The 19,654-nt window shown below is 35.2% G+C and overlaps 1 protein-coding gene across 3 annotated transcripts in view; it reads right to left on the bottom strand.

Annotated features, from left to right (window-relative positions):
* ZFR (zinc finger RNA binding protein) overlaps positions 1-19,654 on the bottom strand; it is an 84,702-nt gene that overhangs the window by 26,472 nt on the left and 38,576 nt on the right. For all 3 annotated transcript variants that reach the window (XM_004422704.3, XM_014781565.2, XM_087443169.1), the window contains 9 exons: positions 18,371-18,562; positions 17,559-17,850; positions 14,969-15,162; positions 13,038-13,157; positions 11,496-11,641; positions 7,084-7,246; positions 5,823-6,028; positions 4,975-5,125; positions 2,514-2,655 (listed from right to left, as the gene is read on the bottom strand). In XM_004422704.3, the coding sequence (XP_004422761.1) occupies positions 2,514-2,655; positions 4,975-5,125; positions 5,823-6,028; positions 7,084-7,246; positions 11,496-11,641; positions 13,038-13,157; positions 14,969-15,162; positions 17,559-17,850; positions 18,371-18,562 (1,606 nt within the window). The remainder of the gene's footprint in view (positions 1-2,513; positions 2,656-4,974; positions 5,126-5,822; positions 6,029-7,083; positions 7,247-11,495; positions 11,642-13,037; positions 13,158-14,968; positions 15,163-17,558; positions 17,851-18,370; positions 18,563-19,654) is intronic.

The raw sequence follows: 19,654 nt of genomic DNA on the forward strand, positions 1-19,654 counted from the left end.
CACCAGTTAGAAGACATGCTGTGTCCACACTATTTTATGATTAAAAGTTAATGGGAATATATTAATTTAAATTAACATGGTTATGTAAAATATATAATCCACCCAACCATTTAAAAACTAGTGTGAACACTGCTCAATTCTAGAAGAGACAAAGACAAAACAAACAATACAGCCACACAAAGGACAATAAATGCCAGACTCTGCATCCAAAATCCCTCCTTAATCAAATGGCAGGTGTGACACTGAGCTTTTGAAAACCTTGGTCAAAAATCCTTCCGAAGTCTTGGCAGCAACCCCTGACAGGAATCAATCCCCTCTGCTAGAAGGCTTTGGACCGGGCCTGATAAGCTACAGGTAGAAAAAAACAGACACAGTACTTGACTTGCTGCAGAAAAGACTCTGCAGCAAGGGTTAGAACATTTTGAACATTTCCAGCTTCAAGTCAATTAAATGTTTATTTAACGTTTAACTGTCAAACACAGTACCACAAAATAGATCTGTCATGCGTTTAACAGTTATTTGGCAATTTAATCATTTCCTTTAAATAATTTTTGGTATTAAACAGGACCATTACGCATTCAAGAGGCTACCACACTATGCGCAAGTCGCAAGTCTCGTGATTTACAATTGCTCTTCCGGCAAAGCCTTCCTTACCCCCTGTACTAACTCCCCAAAGCAAGCTATAGGCTTTAAATGATTTTAAGACACAGAGCCTTGGGAGCTGCAGTGAGAGAGAATACATACCGTTATTCTGCAGCAAGAAAGAAGCAATCTTCATAATGAAGCTAAAGACATGGTTTACTGCAGTTATCTGCAGCAAGGAACACTCTATCAATGTTTCTACACTTTTTGCACATCCAACTGTTCAGCTCAGTGTCTTGAAGTAAAATCTTTCAGTTTTGAACTGATCATTTCTCTCACCATAACATTTATGAAATTTAGAACAACAATTCTAACTCAAATCTGGGTCAGACAAAAATATAATTTTGTTTCCTTTAGAAGGGATAGGTTATCCAAGACTCTACTGTAAATATGATACTATTAGCTTTAGACTTTTGTGACATTATAAAACGACTTGATACTGAACAAATTTAAATAAGCCTAAAGTAGACAAAGTGTGCTCTGAAATAAAGTTAAATGGTTATGAGTATAATTTCATCCTACATATAGCAATTTTTATTTATACTGTATTAAAAGATTTCTTTTTCAAATCCTAAGAGTCATATGCTGCATACGAATTGACCAGACTGACTCAGAAACTATTTTTCCAGTAATATCCACGGCCAGACCTTGAGTGGAAATTCCTGTTCATATAAAAGATCGTTTACACAAAATCAACTTATTTTTAAGATGTAAAGCTTATACAACATACAGGTCCCGACATGGTGTATATACAAAGTAAGCAAGATTAGAGATGTCTCCCAATGACCACATTTCTAATAAAATGTTCTTTTCCTGGGTTGTGGAAAGCCCAGTGGCTTAAACAAATTGCTTTGCTGTAAGAAAACAAATTTAAAGGGACAGTATTTGAGAGCCTAGGGATGCTATTTTAGACTAATTAGTTTTATATCAATATATAGTATTATTTTCTCCTCTATCTTATCACAAAGAAATATTAGTAGATTATAACTCCATACGCAACAAGTTAAGATGTACAAAAACGACATGAAAGGAAACAAAGTAAATTTTATCTGACCCATAAAACAACAGAATCAACAAACCGCAGACACTGACCATGCTTTTTGGCTTAAAAGCTTTGAAGCTTTGAAAATGTTACAGAACAGTCCCTAAAGCAACATTGCTGGCACCAGCAGGATTTCATATTCTACAATTGTAAACTAAGTTTAAAAACCCTAAAGTGTAATATAACTCACTAACTACACCTACACTGTTTATTTTTCATTATCTCTAATATAATATTGGGGTGAAATGCCCAAATCTATGTGCATTAGGATGCTCTGCATTTATGAAAGCGCTCCAAACCAACGAGCAACCTCAGAGAACTAGAAATGTTTACCTCAGGACAAGCCAAATCCATGATCACATATATAACAATGTCTCTTAAAATATAAGTGTTATGAGTATTTAACCAATTTATTTCTAAAACTCTCTTGTCTTTTTTGTAAGACAAGGCAAGAATGAGAATGCTTAATAGAAGTTAAATTTGTGACCCCTTACTAGCAACATTTCTTTAATTTTTTCATGCATTGACTATGCCGGTAAGAACAATTTTGAACTTTTTTTTTCCAGAAATCTGAGGTTAGCAAGAAAAGAAAAAAATCAAGAAAATCAATAATACCATGAGTGTTTTATATACAAGTACATTACTAAAAAGAGCATTTACTTTCTGGGAAATGATCTTAAGCAAAACTGGTTGCTATTTAAGTCAAATCTATCCAATTCATACGTAATGCCAGCATGTTGCCTTCTAGGGCTTAACGCCATCTTAAAGAGTAGGTAAATAAAAAAAAAAATAGTTAATAGAAAGGTAGAATGTTTAATGGCTTTCCAACCTCCTTCCCTCATGTTCTCTTCTCGAATAATTGGAGATGTCAGGGTGATAGTCACTTGCATTTTGGGTTCCACACATGAATTCAAAATTATTGCCGCTTCAGACACAGCACATTTTATGTCATACTTCTCAGGACTTATAACCTATGTAATGAAGAGTATAAGAAATTAGTTGGACCTTTTACAGACAAAGCAGTTTTATTACGGCTCTTTCATTTTCTTACTACCTTAACCATTTTAAAAGAACCAGATCATATACTACTCTCTCCAAGAAGCCTAGCAATAAATGCAAGTATCACTAATCTCTCAGCCTATTTTCCTTTTAGAATTCTTTGTTGAGATAATATTTACCATTATTTGTATCACATGAGTTATTTGTATATGTGTATGTCCCTCTTAGACGATGAATTCTTGGATAAAAGAAACACTGCCAGGGGCCAGCCCAGCGGCACAGTGGTTTAGTTCACGTGTTCCGCTTCAGTGGCCCAGGGTTTGCCGGTTCGGATTCTGGGCACGGACCTACTCACCACTTATGGAGCCATGCTGAGGTGGAGTCCCACATGGAAGAACTAGCAGGACCTAAAACTAGGATATACAACTATGTACTGGAGGCTTTGGAGAGAAAAAAGAAAAAAAGAAAAGAAAAAGAGGAAGATTGGCAAGAGATGTTAGCTCAGGGCCAATCTTTTCTCAAAAAGAAAAGAAAAAAAAAAAAGAAAAAGAAAAAAAGAAGTACTGCCATACTTATTACTGTACTTTCCTAATAGCATCTGGGTAGTTAAGTACGCATGTATTTGCAGAAACTGAATGAGACTAAAACAGATATTCAAAACTACAGGAGCCATAATTCAACCGTTCCTACTGTACATTGTGAAATCAACAGATCTACATTTTATCAGAGAGCAGAACGTCCTGGTTAACATCAAGAAAAACATGGATTCACTGCAATTTGGCAGACATGTGGAAAGCCACAGTTTATATGAACAAATGAAGATCTACAGAAATTAATGCAGAGTGTTTATAGTATAGTATCTAGGTTCAAATCTTAGCTCTGCACTTTGTGACGTGAAGATAGGCAAATTACTTAACTCTCCTATACTTGTTGCTGTAAAATGGCGACAGTAATTTTATCTAACATATAGAATTGTTGGAGGTTTAAATGAATTAACCATATAAAGCTCTTAAAACAGTGACTGGTACATAGTAAATACTATATAAATGTTAACTATGACAATAGGGATGATGAATTAATTCTATTTCTCTTGCTTATCCACTTGTACAATAACTACAGATTGATTTGGCAAGAGTATTCTGCTTTTAGCTTAATTGCTTAACTTTTAATTATTTTGTTAGGATATAATATTTCCTGCTTTGTAGTTTTACTAAGCACCACAGTTAGGATCAAGATGTTTCTTGCAAATTACATAATTCTTTCAAGGTCCTCAAATCTCTTCTTCTCCCCCTTCATTGCTCTAGCAGCCTTGACGGGGAGAAGAAGTAGATACACAATGCCAATTCTGCTGGCTCCTAACACAAAGACTCATCCACAATAAGAAACTTCATATCTGGAACAATAGTAATATAAAGCAAATAACAGTAAGTGCCAGAGCTGTCAGAGCTTAAGTTCAATAGTGTGTTTCACTATCCCTCTTGTTATCAGTTGCTCTGCTGTGGTCAGGTATTATTTATTTGGACTCGTTACTAGAATACACATTTCCAAAGAAATGTCAATCCCTGGATTTAGAATGTCTAGTTAAATTCTAAGGTTTTGAAATAATTTTTACACATTAAATTATTCAAAGAATCTTTACTTTAAATCTCAGTCTGCGCTTCTGACAAGCTAATTATTAAAATTTTTTAAAATTCAAACTTAAAAAAACTAAGTTTATTTCTGCAGGACCAAAAGGGGATATTCTACTAATTGTGCATTGCCATGATTTGCTGGCTGAAGACACAAGTAATTCCTACAATTATAACATGCAGAAAACTAAAAATAATCACAATACAACTCGGGAAATTAAAATCAGAAAGACTATCTTAGTTACTATATTTTATTGAAAACGTACTCAACTAAATAGGCAAGATATTCATGAATTTTAAAAATTTAAGTTTGCTATACATGGGCTTTGTTGGGGAAAAAAGAAATCACTTTCTGTTCTGAACAACTGCCTTCTCTCTTATGATTCAAATCTTGGAAAAAGATCAGGAAGAGGACATGTGCTGCAATTTTACATTTTTAAATAAATTAGCAAGATGGCTTCATGCCAAATATAAGCACTATAAAACCTAAAAAGACAAAGTAGAAAATAGTTCTACCAATTTGCACAATCAAGCAAAAAACTCAATATGGAAAGTCAAGCCAAAATTTTAAAGGCTAGCTCAGGTTTAAACTGAAGCACAGTTAGTCCTGCCAAAACTTTGAACCAGACAAGGGGTAAAGATGAACATTTTCATAATACTTACAGCAAGCTGTTTGGGTAGGTTTTCTGCAATACGGCTTAATAATGTCTTCGAAGGTTTCTCTGAGCACAGCAAAACAAGGTTGACATTTCTATCTCCTCGGAGAAGTAATCCTTTTGCCAATACTCCCACTCGCAAAACTCCTTTTAAAGCTCTGCAGTGAAATCCAATTATATTATGACATTTCTCTTTTCAACCAGAACCATGATAATCTCTAAACACACTACAGTAAATTAAATAACTTTTATACTATTAAAATTTTCATCAACTACAGTATAAAAACATTCAATATTTTTAGAAGTATCCTTCATTTAGATAAGAAATATGGATAGATAAATAAATAAATCAAGAACTAAGTTCTCACAGGAACAACTGCAAAGCAAAGAACATTAATGCTTCTGTGTCTCATTTTACAAATTAGAATAAGTTATGTTTAATATAATATGAAAATATTTTCAAATGGTAAAGAGAATGAAGTTATAGATCATAATGTAAAACAAGATATGAAAGATGTTGCCAAAACAAAGACTGAACGTGGGACAGATGCAACAAATAAATAAAAACTGAATAGTAGCTGAATGCAATTGGAAAACTACAAAGGCTGCTTTGAAAACAGATTCAAAAGTTTTATATAAATTTAAATAAAATGAGTAAAATTACAAGGTTGGACATTATATGCAATTGTGTATCTCTCAATTTAGCAAAAAGCAGCTAAATACATTAAATATCTAACACGCATATTAAGACATGCAGACTCACACCAGTTTACAGTTTTTGTAACTCTTATTTCAAGTGTAAATCCATGTAGAGAAAAACAAAAATATACAAAGCGAGTAACTCTGAAAACACACCTGTCTTTACCTCCCTCTTTCTTATCATCGCCCTCTTTGCTCTTGCTCTTCTCATGTTCAGACAAACTGTCTGAAACAAGTTTTAAAGCACGTTCAGTGATAGAAACAATTTTCTGAACGGCCTGTAATTCCTCTTCAGTTGGATAAATGGTTGCATGTTTTGTCATTACATAACGGTCATCAGAGGAGTCAGGACGACGTAAGGGCTAGAGAGAAAAAAATTACTTCATTTTAAAAAATATTTCCTCAGCAAAAGTAAACTATTATTTTTCAACTATATATACATGTTTGTCGTATTTTTTCAATAAGAAAGTCAATTATGCAAAATGTTCATTTCTAACTATCTTCTCCTTTTTTCCATTTCAGTAAAAACAAAAATGCAAACTATGGAAAGTTATACTATTGAGAGTATGTATATATGTATGTATACATGCTTTGCCTAAAAATAAGCAAAATCTAAGGTTATGAAAATACTTTTTACTCCACTTTAAAAACCAGTAATTTTGAAAGTTTTTTTGCTTTTCATAAAACAAGTTTTACAAATGTTTGCTCTGTATAAAGACAGATGAGAAAGAGAACATGTTCAAGAGGAGGAATTTGCTGTTTTCTTCTAAGTGCTTTCTAGAAAATAAAAGAAAACAATCCTCCTGTTTTCCATAGTCTGAACTTCCATGAAATGTTCCTCATAACCCAGGTGTCTCTTCTTTTACCCAGTTTCTACAGAACACAAACTCTCAAGACGCAGATGTTTCCTATAGTTTTCCTAATACATCAACTGTGATGCTCATCTTAAACCATTTACCTATCCCTTATCCTGCACTTAATTCAGAAGTAGTAGTAGGTTTTAGATGGTCAGAATTTGAAGAATGAAAAAAAATTCTAAACCACTGGTAATGGGAAGATAAGAACAATTTTGAAGTCAAAGCAGTTGCCTTCAAAATTAGTTGTTCCTGCTAATCTACAGACCAACAAAGGGAAGAAAATCTCTTATGTGAAAAAACAGTTGGCAAAAGAAGCTCTGCTCCCATTTAGCTTATACTGCAAGTAAGAAAAATTCATAAGAAACTCTATGAAGTCCTTATATATAAAGACAAGAGTCGAGAACCTGTAATAAAAGGAGGGAAAATTCTAAATCAGGTGAAAAACTAACATCAAGATTACGAGATTATTAAGTCTAAGAATTAGCCCCCCAAACTGTTATCTTCTAATGCTGAACCATTCTTATACTTTCACCCCCTACATAAACAAAGTGGACACTCACTGCAGGCCCCTGTGGCTGAGGAGGCATGCCTGGTCGGACTCCCAGAAGGCCTAATGGGCCTGGGGGACCATGAGGATAGCCTCCGTCAGGCATTCGGCGGCGATCATCCCAATGATGCTGTTCTTCCTCCATTCTTCTCCAGTACATGTCCTCTTCATAACGCCTGAAACATAAAGAAAATTATAACCCAAGAACTTACATCAATAATGAAATAAAAAGCAGTTAAAAAAGAAAAAAAAAAAATCCAAATCAGCCTAGCTAATACCTTTCTTTTTCCCTACTGTGTCTGATTTCCCTTATGTGCTTTCATTTGGAAGTAAATGGAAGTGAATGCAAGTGAAAAGAGAAGGTGAGAAAACAGAGAGAAAAGCAAAACAACATTTTGCAGCCTGAGGTCAAAGTTGCAAGTATCAGAAAGCTCAGAGTTCCTTCCAATCTCTCCCTCTTTAAGAGAGAGACTGAAAACTTAAATACCTACCTAAAGTGGCCAAGCCAATGATGTGAGTGAGTCAAAGACCCAAGGCACACATTTAGGAATTTTCTTCATGTCTCCAAAGTAATGTGCTCTCTCCTACTTTTTTCCTTAGAGACAACCTCTTAAGACTACCTTTAATTTCCCCATTTATGATACAGGCAGAGTGGAAGACATTTCTCTACCATGAGGAAAAACAACAGTGCAAGACAGTGAGAAATGGCAACTCATATTCTGTCTCATTCTTGGGGACATATTAAGGGTGATGGGGACTATGATAAAGCAGGAAGCACATATTCTGGCTAGAGACAATAGCTCCAAACTCAGGTTCTATTAATGACTGCCATAAGGGAATACCGGTTGTAAGCCCAAGGACATCAGGATTTTAATGTTTTTAAACGCCCTTAACGTTGGTCTTTAAATGTTGGTTCAGATTTAAAAATACCATGTATACTAAATAAAACACCCATGGGTTGATCTTGGACTGTGGGCAGCTAGTGTGTAGCCTGTGCTTTAATGGTCAACATTTTCAGAATCTAATATATTTTGCACCATCTCTCTCTCAGTTCTACCCTCACTTTCAGCTTCAAACTAGGATACCGGTAATTCCCAAGGGAAATCATGTCTCTAAAGCCAATTTTGGTAGCAATAAGGTTTTACTAGACAAAACATTAAGAAAGAAGTATGCTTCTTAAGTAGCACTGTAGAAACTACCAATTTCCTCAGGTTGGGAAAAAGCAGTGCTTTTTTAGGTCACCCATCTTAGGACTTGAAGTAGAGAACCATACTTCCCTGTATGTTATTTAGGCCTTGAGAGAAAATGAATAAAATCAGCTTGAAGGTTCTGGAAAAAAATGTTCATTCCAGTTTCGAACAGTCTACTGTTATTACTAAAGGTGTTTAAGTTAAATAAGAGCAAGAAACCTTACCCACTGTTTACCAACTTATACTCAGTGCCTAACATACTGTGTGCTACTTCCTGGCACATAGTAGGTGTTCAATAAATATTTAATATATCAGAGGAAATAACTGCATAATCTAAGTATAGAGAAGAATTTCCAATGCATTGCAAAGGCAGAAACTTCACAAAGAATGAGACAGATTTAAATACATAAAAAATAAAATTGATACATAAATAACAGCAAAAACTATTTAAAGGTAACACATTAATGATGGTTAATGGCTACGCTATAAGAAGGGTCTGTATGAGAATCAACGAAAATAAAAAAATAAACAGGCAATTTACCACAGAAGAAATTTAAGTGGTCAAGCACGAAATAAAATTCAATTTGCCGGTAATATAAACAATTCAAATTGAAACAAAAATGGCTCACGTTTCACTTTCTCATTGGCAGAGATTTTAATAAGTTATAGCAGTGGTTCCCAGATTGTGGTCCAGGGACCCCAGATGGTCCCTGAGATTCCTTTAGGGGAGCCATGACATCAAAATTACTTTCATTATAATAAGACATTATTTGCCTTTTCCATTCTCATTCTCTTACAAATGCACAGTGGAGTTATCCAAAGGCAAAATGTGGTATCACAACATAGTGAACACAGCAGATATGAAACTCATGCTGCCTTCTCTTAACCCAGACATTAAAGAGATTTGCAAAAATGTAAAACAATGTCATTCTCACTATTCTGGGGAAGAAATATAGTTACTTTATAGCTAATTTTCACCATATTATATTAAACATATTTAATCTAATAATTATTAAATATATTTAACTATAATTTAACAAATATAGTTAAAATGTCATTTTAAAATGAATTCCATAAATATTTAAACTTCTCAGTTTTCATTTCTAATACAGTAAATCCTGACAGCTATAACTCACATAAGCAAAAGCTCTTTGGAGTCTTCAATAATTATTGTGTATAAAGGGTCCTGAGACCAAAAAGTTTGAGAACCACAAAGTTATACTATCCAGTACAGACAGAAGTACAGGTATCCATCAATCAAATACTTCCATTTCTGGGATTTTATTATTAGCAACTAACCATGATTTATGCAATAATATAGCCTCAAAGATGATTAATATAATAATTATAGGGAAATACTGGAAACAAACTAAATATCTAACAATATGGAACTGGTTATAAACAAAATTTTAGGGCCGGCCCCGTGGCTTAGCGGTTAAGTGCGCGTGCTCCACTACTGATGGCCCGGGTTCGGCTCCCAGGCGCGCACTGATGCACTGCTTGTCCAGTCACGCTGAGGCCACGTCCCACATACAGCAACTAGAAGGATGTGCAACTATGACATACAACTATCTACTGGGGCTTTGGGGAGAAAAACGGTAAAAAAAAAAAAAAAAAAGAGGAGGATTGGCACTAGATGTTAGCTCAGGGCTGGTCTTCCTCAGCACAAAAAGAGGAGTATTGGCACGGATGTTAGCTCAGGGCTGATCTTCCTCACACACACACACACACACACACACACAAAGAAAAAAGAAAATTTTACATCTGCACAAGAGAATACTATGTTGCCATGAAAAATAAAATAATTCTAGCTTAATTTTTAGAAAAGTTGATATGTAAATAAAAAAAGTGGGTTATAAAATGTGTACATTATGCTTCTGTCCATATTTTTTGCAATTACATTTTAAAACGTACAAAAATACTCATAGCAGTATTTTTTTTTTAATTTTTTGTTTATTGCAGTAACATTGGTTTATGACATTGTAAAAATTTCAGGTGTACATCATTGTACTTCTATTTCTGCATAGATCATAGCAGTAGTATTCATGATAGCCCCACAGTGGAAACAATACAAATGTCCATCAATTGATGAACAGATAAACAAAATGTGGTACATCCATATAACAGAATACTATTCAGCCATAAAAAAAGAACGAAGTACTGATATATGCTATAACATGCATGAACCTTGAAAACATTATGCTAAGTGAAAGTAGCCAGACACAAAAGACCACATATTGTATGGGTCCACTTATATGAAATCTCCGGAACAGGCAAATCTATAGAGACAGAATGTATATTAGTGGTTGCCTAGGGGTAGAAGAAGGGGTTGGGGGCAAAAGAGGGGGTGATTGCTAATGAGTTTGTGGTTTCTTTTGGGGGTGATATAAATACTTATTCTAAAACTGACTGTGATGATGGTTACACAACTCTGTGAATATAATAAAAACCACTGAATTGTACCACTTAAAGATATGTCACTTATATCAATAAAACTGAACATTTATATATCTCTGGAAGAAATGTTTTATCATTTCTCCTTCCCTATAGCCTCTAAAGTTTCTATAACAGAACTTTTATTTATTTTTTATGTTTTATTTTTTGTGAGGAGATCAGCCCTGTGCTAACATCTGCCAATCCTCCTCTTTTTGTGCTGAGGAAGACTGGCCCTGAGCTAACATCCGTGCCCATCTTCCTCTACCTTATATGGGATGCTGCCACAGCATGGTTTGCGAAGCAGTGCATCAGCGCACGCCCAGGATGCGAACCAGCGAACCCCGGGCTGCCACAGCGGAGCGCGTGCACTTAACCGCTTGCACCACCGGGCTGGCCCAGAAGTTTCTTTTAAAAAAACACATATTATTAACGTCTAGAATCTACCAAATCTTATAACACTCAGGATATTTTTATCATGTAACCAAATGTTCTATTTCGCTTGTGTAAACTGAGGTATTAAAATTTATAATATTAAATCATTTCTTCATATATTTAATATATATAAGATACCACTTACCACATAATTCCTAATACCAAGGCCACGATCAAATACTAGAATAGCCAATAACTTAATTTTAATGCATTTCTTTCCTAGACCTAGGATCTTCCTGAAAAGTGAAAATTAAAAGTACATTAAATAAATCTGGATTGCTTTGAATGGGAGTTATATACTTAGAATGGCTAAATTTTTTAGAAAGGCTGGACCACATATTATCATGCTATTAAAAGTTGACATGACCTCATTTCCATTCTCCAGCGTTCTTCTTCTTCTCGTCTTCGCCAATATTCCTCTTTCTGCATTTGCTTCCTCATTTTCTCTTCTTGAATCTTTCTCGCTCGAATACTGGGCTTTACTTCTACTTGCAAATCTGGATTTACTTTTTTCTGTTAATAAACACAAGACATTTAAAAAAGTAGCAGCCCCTCCAACAATGTAACATATTATTAAATCACACATTTCCACATGTTCTTTCTCATAGAGGCTTTTAGTTGCAAATTTCTTATTATAAGAGTAAAATCAGTAAACAAGTTGAATCACAGGAAAGATTTAGAATACATTAATAAACATTCTTTTTTCCTCCTCCCACCCCAAAATTCCTTAACTGTCCAACTTATTAAAAAATTATATATTTAGTCTGAAAAAAGTACATAACTTAAGTGCTGACCAATACAAGAAATCCTTAGGAGACTAAAGGATATTTAATTTTCCTTTACTTGTTTGTAAATAGATGATTCTTTTTTCTTTTTTTTTGGTGAGGAAGGTCAGCCCTGGGCTAACATCCGTACCCATCTTCCTCTACTTTTTATGTGGGACGCCACCACAGCATGGCCTGACAAGGGGTGCATCGGTGTGTGCACCCTTAACCACTACACCACGGGGCCGGCCACAAATAGATTCTGATTCCTAATGTCTGAGGGTGGGATTAAAAAGTTTCCTTTTGTATAGAAGTAATGTCCTTTAACAGACTTGTATTTTCACCACCTCTACGTTTAGAAGAGAAAATACGGGCCGGCCCCGTGGCTTAGCGGTTAAGTGCGTGCGGTCTGCTACTGGCGGCCCGGGTTTGGATCCCGGGTGCGCACCGACACACCGCTTCTCCGGCCATGCTGAAGCTGCGTCCCACATACAGCAACTAGAAGGATGTGCAACTATGACATACAACTATCTACTGAGGGTTTGGGGAGAAAAAGGAGGAGGACTGGCAATAGATGTTAGCTCAGAGCCAGTCTTCCTCAGCAAAGAGGAGGATTAGCATGGATGTTAGCTCAGGGCTGATCTTCCTCACCAAAAAAAAAAAAAAAAAAAGAAGAGAAAGTATTTATCTAGTGTATTAGTTCAACTCAATTAAAAATTTTAAATACAATGTTTAGATTTAACTTAACACTTGAAGTGTTTTCAATGAAGAATTCCGCATCTCAAAACTCATTTTCGTGGGAATTCTACCAGGATAAAGGAGGTGAATGAAGACCTGACATTTCTTTCAAAACACTTTATGTGAAGCAACTATCTTTACATGATTACTTGATGTAAGCAATGTTAGTTTTGTCAGTCACTAAAAATGATGAAATGTGGTTATATTGTTCTTACCTAAGTATAACAAACTAATCAGTAAAAACCAAACATCTAAATCTAAGTGAGACATGACATGCTAATCTTAGAGTGGAAGTTCATAGATCGAGTTATGCATAGATGCTTTGTTTTGCAACTAGAATGTTCTGAGCCATAAAAAAAAAAGAGAAAGAGGAAGAGGGAGAAGAAGAAAGTTAAAATTTTACTCACTTTATATTGAAGTCTGTGTCTTCGCCCTTTCAAGTGCATCTCCTTAGCATTGGGATCATTAAAGCTGCACTCGCATAATTTACAATGGAATCGAATTACTTTTCCTTCATCATTTCGTACCTTGATGTGGGAAAAAAATTCAAGAATCATAACAGTAATGTTACTGTTAAAGATTTCATTCACAAACCCTCAGATTCTCTGATAAAGAAATGTTGAAAAACAATTATAGTTTCAAGTGAGGAAAAAATGAGGCAATGTCTATAATTTTTTAAAAAGATAATCTATAGAAAAAAACTAAATGTTACAATTTTTAACTGTAGCATGCAAGATGTGTTGGCATGTATTTGCTTTTATAATTAACTTTAATACTTCTGCCTATATGTAAACATTTAGATTTAAAAGCAATTAGATACCTTAAATTCTCTAATAGCTATTGAATACCTGCCACTGGCCAGGAACTGTTCTTAGAGATGGAGATAAAGACGATAAAAGGCATTATTCTGGTATACAAATTTCTACAAAACACAAGATTTTATACATGTACCTTTACGGAAAACCAATCTCAAGTTTTTCTAACTGCACAACCAGTTAGGAAGACAAGTGGACCAGAATATTATAAGAAGTCTATGACAGATATTAAGTTCAAATTGTTTGTGCAAGCTTTAAAGATTGCATCTGAATGCAATTCTCTGAAGTTTAGGATTACTTAACCAATAGCACTATAGATTAAGGTATTCTGGGTGCGTACATTGTTTCAGATAACCAAGTCTTACTCTTTTAAAACCTATAACTTTAAATTAACTACTTATAAACTACATAACCCAGTTTTCTACCTCGTAAACAAAGAATTCAACACAGTATGTAATTTTTCTTGATGGGGAAAAGAATGAAGGAACAAATATTTACTAAAACTGTGCTAAGTACTTCATTTCATCTAATCTTTAACAACTTTGTTGGGGAATATCCAAATTTTATAGATGTGGACACTGAAGCTCAGAGAACTCACATTATGTACTACCATACAGTAAAGCAGAGTAGTGCTACACCACTCTGTTAGTCTTTCCCTAACAGCAAATATTTATCAAGCCCCTCTAATGTTCCCTCCCTCCACCATTTACTGCGTTTACCTGTAAAACAGGAATAGATTTCTAATCAGCTTGAGAAACAAAATAAACAAGATCTGTTAAATCAGATCTAATTAATTTTAATTTTACACATGAAACTAAGTGACTGTTTAGAGAGAAATATTGGTTCTCTTTGTCAACATTTTTGCTGCTCGTAATTTTTTTTAATTTTTCCGTTCAGGATAGTTCAAGTGCTACATGACAAGAATGTCTACCAAATAAATGGAAAGTTACTTTATACCACAGTGATGGTGGTTAGCAGGGAAAGAGATGTTAAAAAAATTCTGATGCCACTTACCCAAGCTTAAAGGGCATGCTTTTTAAAAACATTTAAAAAAGATTCCTTTGATTTTCCTTTGTAAGTAACCTAACCTACATCTAAAATATACTTGAATATATAGGCATACCTTGGAGATATCGCAGGTTCAGTTTCAGACCACCGCAGCGGAGCGAATGTTGCAATAAAGTGAGTTAAACCAATTTTTTGCTTTCCCAGTGCATATAAAAGTTATGTTTACACTATACTGCAATCTATTAAGTGTGCAATAGTATTATGTCTAAAAAAAAAAGTACATACCTTAAGTAAAAAAGGTTTTATTGCTAAAAAATGCTAACCATCATCTGAGCCTTTATAAGACATAATCTTTTTGCTGGTGGAGGGTATTATAAAAAAAGACAATATCTGTGAAAGGCATTAAAACGAGGTACGCCTGTAATTTAATTTTACATATAAAGCATGCCTGGAACAAAGTGACACACTTCTTCCCTTTATCTAATCTCACAGCAATAGTATTCTCAAATCAATACCTCCTCCACATAATCATGGCCCACTGGCTGCACATCACTCTGCAAAGCAGCAAGAGAGGCAGGTGTAACTGGTTCTGACACTGCGTCTGCCTTTACTTCTGGAATCTGTACAGAAGTGACAGGGGTGCTTTTAACACATTCAGTTCCTTTTAAGTCTTCTGTTTTATTTCCTGTTGACTGCAGCTTATTACCACCTAGAAGAGCATAAAAGAATTATAGTAATTTTAGTTTTCTTTTTGTATAAATGTATAACTTGACAGAACAAAAACTTCAGATACAGTTCTTATCTTTTCTATCAACAGGCAAACTCCTGCTTGACATACAATAGATCGTAATTTTGAAGAAGCACATAAACCACTGGGCTTTTTCATCCTATTAATGAAATACATATCTGGATTTTTCCCTTCACCACCACCCATGATCCTCTCTGTCCCCACCATGGCTCTCATAACATCAAGTACCTAAAAGGGAAAAGCAAGTACCTGAAAGGATAGGGTCTAAGCCTAATTCATGTTTATATCCCTAGTTCCTTGCCAAGGAACTGGGCACTGTCCTAAGTTCTGGTAATATAGGTAAGAATAAGACAGTGTAGCTGCCTCTGATGTGCCAACAATTTAAGGGAAGATACAAGTAATTATAATACAATATGATAAGTGCTGTAATTAAGTATGAATAGAGTATTGTGGGAATGTAAAGGAAATGAGCCACTACGTTTTACCTGACCCAGTTAGGAAAGGCTTCATCAAGGGTGTGACATTTGAGCTGGGCTTTGAAAGAAGAGTAACGAGTATGAAGGGGCCAGCCAGAAAGAAGAGAATGATGTCTAAACAGAAAGACTGGCAGGTACAAAAAACCACAACAACATGGAGTTAAAAAGACTACAGTAAATTCAAGGAACACTCAGTAATTCAGTATGAATTACCACCTAGGTAAGGTGATGACCTATCAGGCAGGGGTCAGATTGTGAAGGGCCTTGGATAACATAATCAAGGAATATAGAGTTTTTTCATAAGCAAGAGGAAGGCCACTGAAAATTTTTAAGCAGGAGACTAACACAATTTGATATGTATTTTAACAAAATGACTTTGACAAGTGTTGGAGAGACTGGATGCAATAAGAGACAAAGCTCTGAGGAAAAGACTTTAAAGGCCTAAAAAGAAGATAGTGTCGAGGCCGGCACAGTGGCACAGCGATTAAGTGCATGTACTCCACTTCGGCAGCCTGGGGTTTGCAGGTTTGGATCCCAGGCATGCGCTGACACACTGCTTGTCAAGCCATGCTGTGGCGGCTTCCCATATAAAGTACAGGAAGATGGGCACGGATGTTAGCCCAGGGCCAATCTTCCTCGGCAAAAAAAGAGGAGGATTAGCAACAAATGTTAGCTCAGGGCTGATCTTCCTCACACAAAAAAATGAAAAAAACAAAAAAGGAAGATAGTGGCTATGAAGAGACATTTTTTGTAGAAATATTGTAGTGATAGAAACAAAGGGACTAAGCAAAAACTGGAGGAGCAATAAATAAGAATGAATGCCAGTGTAGTTTTCCATATGAAAAAGCAACAATTTTATAACTATTTCATGGTACTCTTGGGATGAGATAATGGGTTAGAATGACAGTGGTAGGCTTCTATAGAGCCGTACAGATAATGACCAGGGCATCAGAACTCTAGAACTCAAGTGGGGGTTTTGAGTTTGCCCAAAAGATTGTAAAGTTACCGCACACATTGGAATGGATGAGATCAGCCATGAATATTGGGCGAGTAGAGTGAGATGAGAGCCAGAATCAGAATCTCAGAAACACCACCATTTAATGAACATGAAGGCAGGAGAATCAATAAAGATACCAGAGAAAGGGATAGGTGGACCTATAATAGAGAGATAGAGACATATCTTAAACTTTAAGGTATACCAGTCAACTGTGTCAAATGTTAGAAGTCAACAGGATGAAACTGAAAACTGGCCACTGGATTTGGCAATTAGGTCTTTGGTGAATCCTGAAAGCAGTTTCAGAAAAGAGTACAAGTGGAAATATTAAAACAGACGGAAGATACAGGAAGTATAGAAGTAGAGAAAGTAAAAATTAGGTTAGCAGCCTGGGAGGATTACAGGAATGGGAAAATGTCGTTTTCTGTTTTTTTTTTTTTTAAGTCTATCCAAGACACAGGTATACTTGCATGGCTGAAGGGAAGAGGGAAAAAAACCATTAGAGGACTGACTAAAAACTCAAGAAAAAAATACAGATATGTGATTTAACAAGGTCTCAGAGAAGACGGGAGGAGATGGGTACAAGAGCATAAACAGAAGGATTAGTCCTGGAATGCAGGAGAAATCATTTTTTTTTTTTTTTTTTTTGTGAGGAAGATCAGCCCTGAGCTAACATCCATGCCAATCCTCCTCTTTTTGCCAAAGAAGACTGGCCCTGAGCTAAGGCCTATTGCCAAACCTTCTCCTTTTTTTTTTTTTTTTTTTCCCGTTTCTCCCCAATGCCCCAGTAGACAGTTGTATGTCGTAGTTGCACATCCTGCTAGTTGCTGTATAGAGAAATCACTTTGACAGACTCTTGAGAAACACAGAGAATCTTCAGTACTTGCCAACAAAGTTTATTTTGGGTGTAGATGTCTTCTTGGCAGCCATATTTGTAGGCACTGCTGATACTTTAGTGTTGGATGTACTATTAACAGACGAGTTTCCCGTAGTTGTAAGACCTTTCACAGAAGAAGTTGCAATTGATGAAGTATTCATAGTACAATTGCTTGCTGCAACGCTTGAAGGAGAGGCAGTCGGTTTTGAAGCAGACACAGCTGTTGAAGAAGTAGCTTGACTAACAACATTTGGTTCTGTTGAAGGAATGGGTTTACCAAGTTTTGTGTGTAATTTAACCACCTACAAAATAAAACCATATTTATTTGTCAGGAAAACTCAAGAGTGTAGATTTTTAAAAGTTTGTCTAAAAGACAATATAAAATGGAAATCCGAACTATATTTTTCTTTATTGTATTTTTTCTTATACACAAAACTCATTACTTTCAAAATCATCTCTGCAAAGCAGATAGAGATACATATTCCCTCTACCACCAGGTGAGGAAATTAATGAGGAGAAAGATGAAATGACTTGGCCACATGCTTACCAACCTAAACTTAAACATGACAAAAGGAGGAAAATAATCATACAACAAATTTCCAATTGGTGGAATAAATGATCTAGCTTAATTTAAAGAAGAAAGGTTTCTAGTCTTTCTTTAAGCAATGACTATTTGATATCACCTTTATGTATGTTAGCATATAAGCAAGGCTTATAATACAAAGTTTTCCAATTTTGAAGCCACTTTTACTTCAACTCCCCACTGAAAAAGTAAAAGAAAACACAGTAAGACATAAGGGTGTGTGGGGAAAAAACACCTACTTTCTGATGCTTAGCACCACGAATGTGGGCAGCATATGCATCTGCTCCTGTACAAGACACATCGCAGAGCTCACAACGTAGTTGATTTTGAGTCCCACGAGTAGAGTTGTTGCTGCTGCTGGTATTCTGTGAGGCTTTCAATGCAGCTTCTTTTTTTTTATGTTTCTGTCCTTCTAAATGTTCTTTGTAAGTCTGTTTCAAACAAAAAGGATAAATTTTGCTTCACTAATTTTCTATCTACATCATTTGAAATTATTAAACTCTCAAATCTCTAAAACTCATTTAAAAAAGAGCACTAAACAATTTTAAAAGCAATTGAACAAGAGTATGTGGGACTCTCACACGTGGTATATCTGTGGTTCTCTGCACCTTGTTTACCAAGAACACATTTATCTAACACTTTGATTTACAAAGAACTTTCATACATTGCCGTAATACCAATATAAGGCAACAGCTTTCACTTGCAAGAATTTGCATCTTTTACTGCTTATGTATAATGCTGGATAGTGAACAAGAGACAGCGATCATTCCACAAAGACATTATTTTTATAGGTCAGGATGAGGAGGGAAAAATGTATCTACATCATGAGAAGAAAAAAAAAGTTAGTGTATGGTGAAAAGACTCTTTACAAGCAGGTATTTTATTTATAAAGCTGATTTTTCTGAATCAGAATGCATTTTCACATAGAATCCATGCCACCCTGAACAAAAAACAATTTAAAATATATAACAGCCCAAATTGTATATATTTATAAGGAAAAACAGTACCATTTTAGTATTAGACAATAAAACACTGAAATTATATATTAAAAATTATCGTGAATGCAGATAACTGAAGAAGGCAGATTTATTAAAATGAGAGGAGGTTAATAAGGACTGTTGAGTAGTTTGTTTATTCTTGAGTGGGGCCAAACAGTTCCTCTTTTGTATTTTATTTTTTAAATTGTATTTAAGACAGACATATGATTAGCATAGAATGGTATATTCATCATAGAATCTCAGAGCTGAGAAACGGGACCAGGATGGGACTTGAGAGATTACCTAAAACAACAAGTTTCTAATTTTTAAACAAGAGAATCCTTTCCCCAAAAGAAATCTTATGCACAAGTAAGGAAAGCTGCTCTGTTTTTGAAACAAAAGAGGGAGACCTGGCCATTTGATTCTCCTCTCATCTGCAGCAGCCTGAAGAGGCTCCAAGAAGCAGTTTGAGTCTTAATTATGTAGAACAACTCCTGATTATAGAAGTGAGGAAACAAAAAAAAGCCCAAAGAAGTTAAGGTCTCC

This window comes from Ceratotherium simum, chromosome 18 (genome assembly GCF_057802395.1).
Source record: "Ceratotherium simum simum isolate JZ-2026a chromosome 18, ASM5780239v1, whole genome shotgun sequence".
NCBI classification, from domain to species: Eukaryota; Metazoa; Chordata; class Mammalia; order Perissodactyla; family Rhinocerotidae; genus Ceratotherium; species Ceratotherium simum.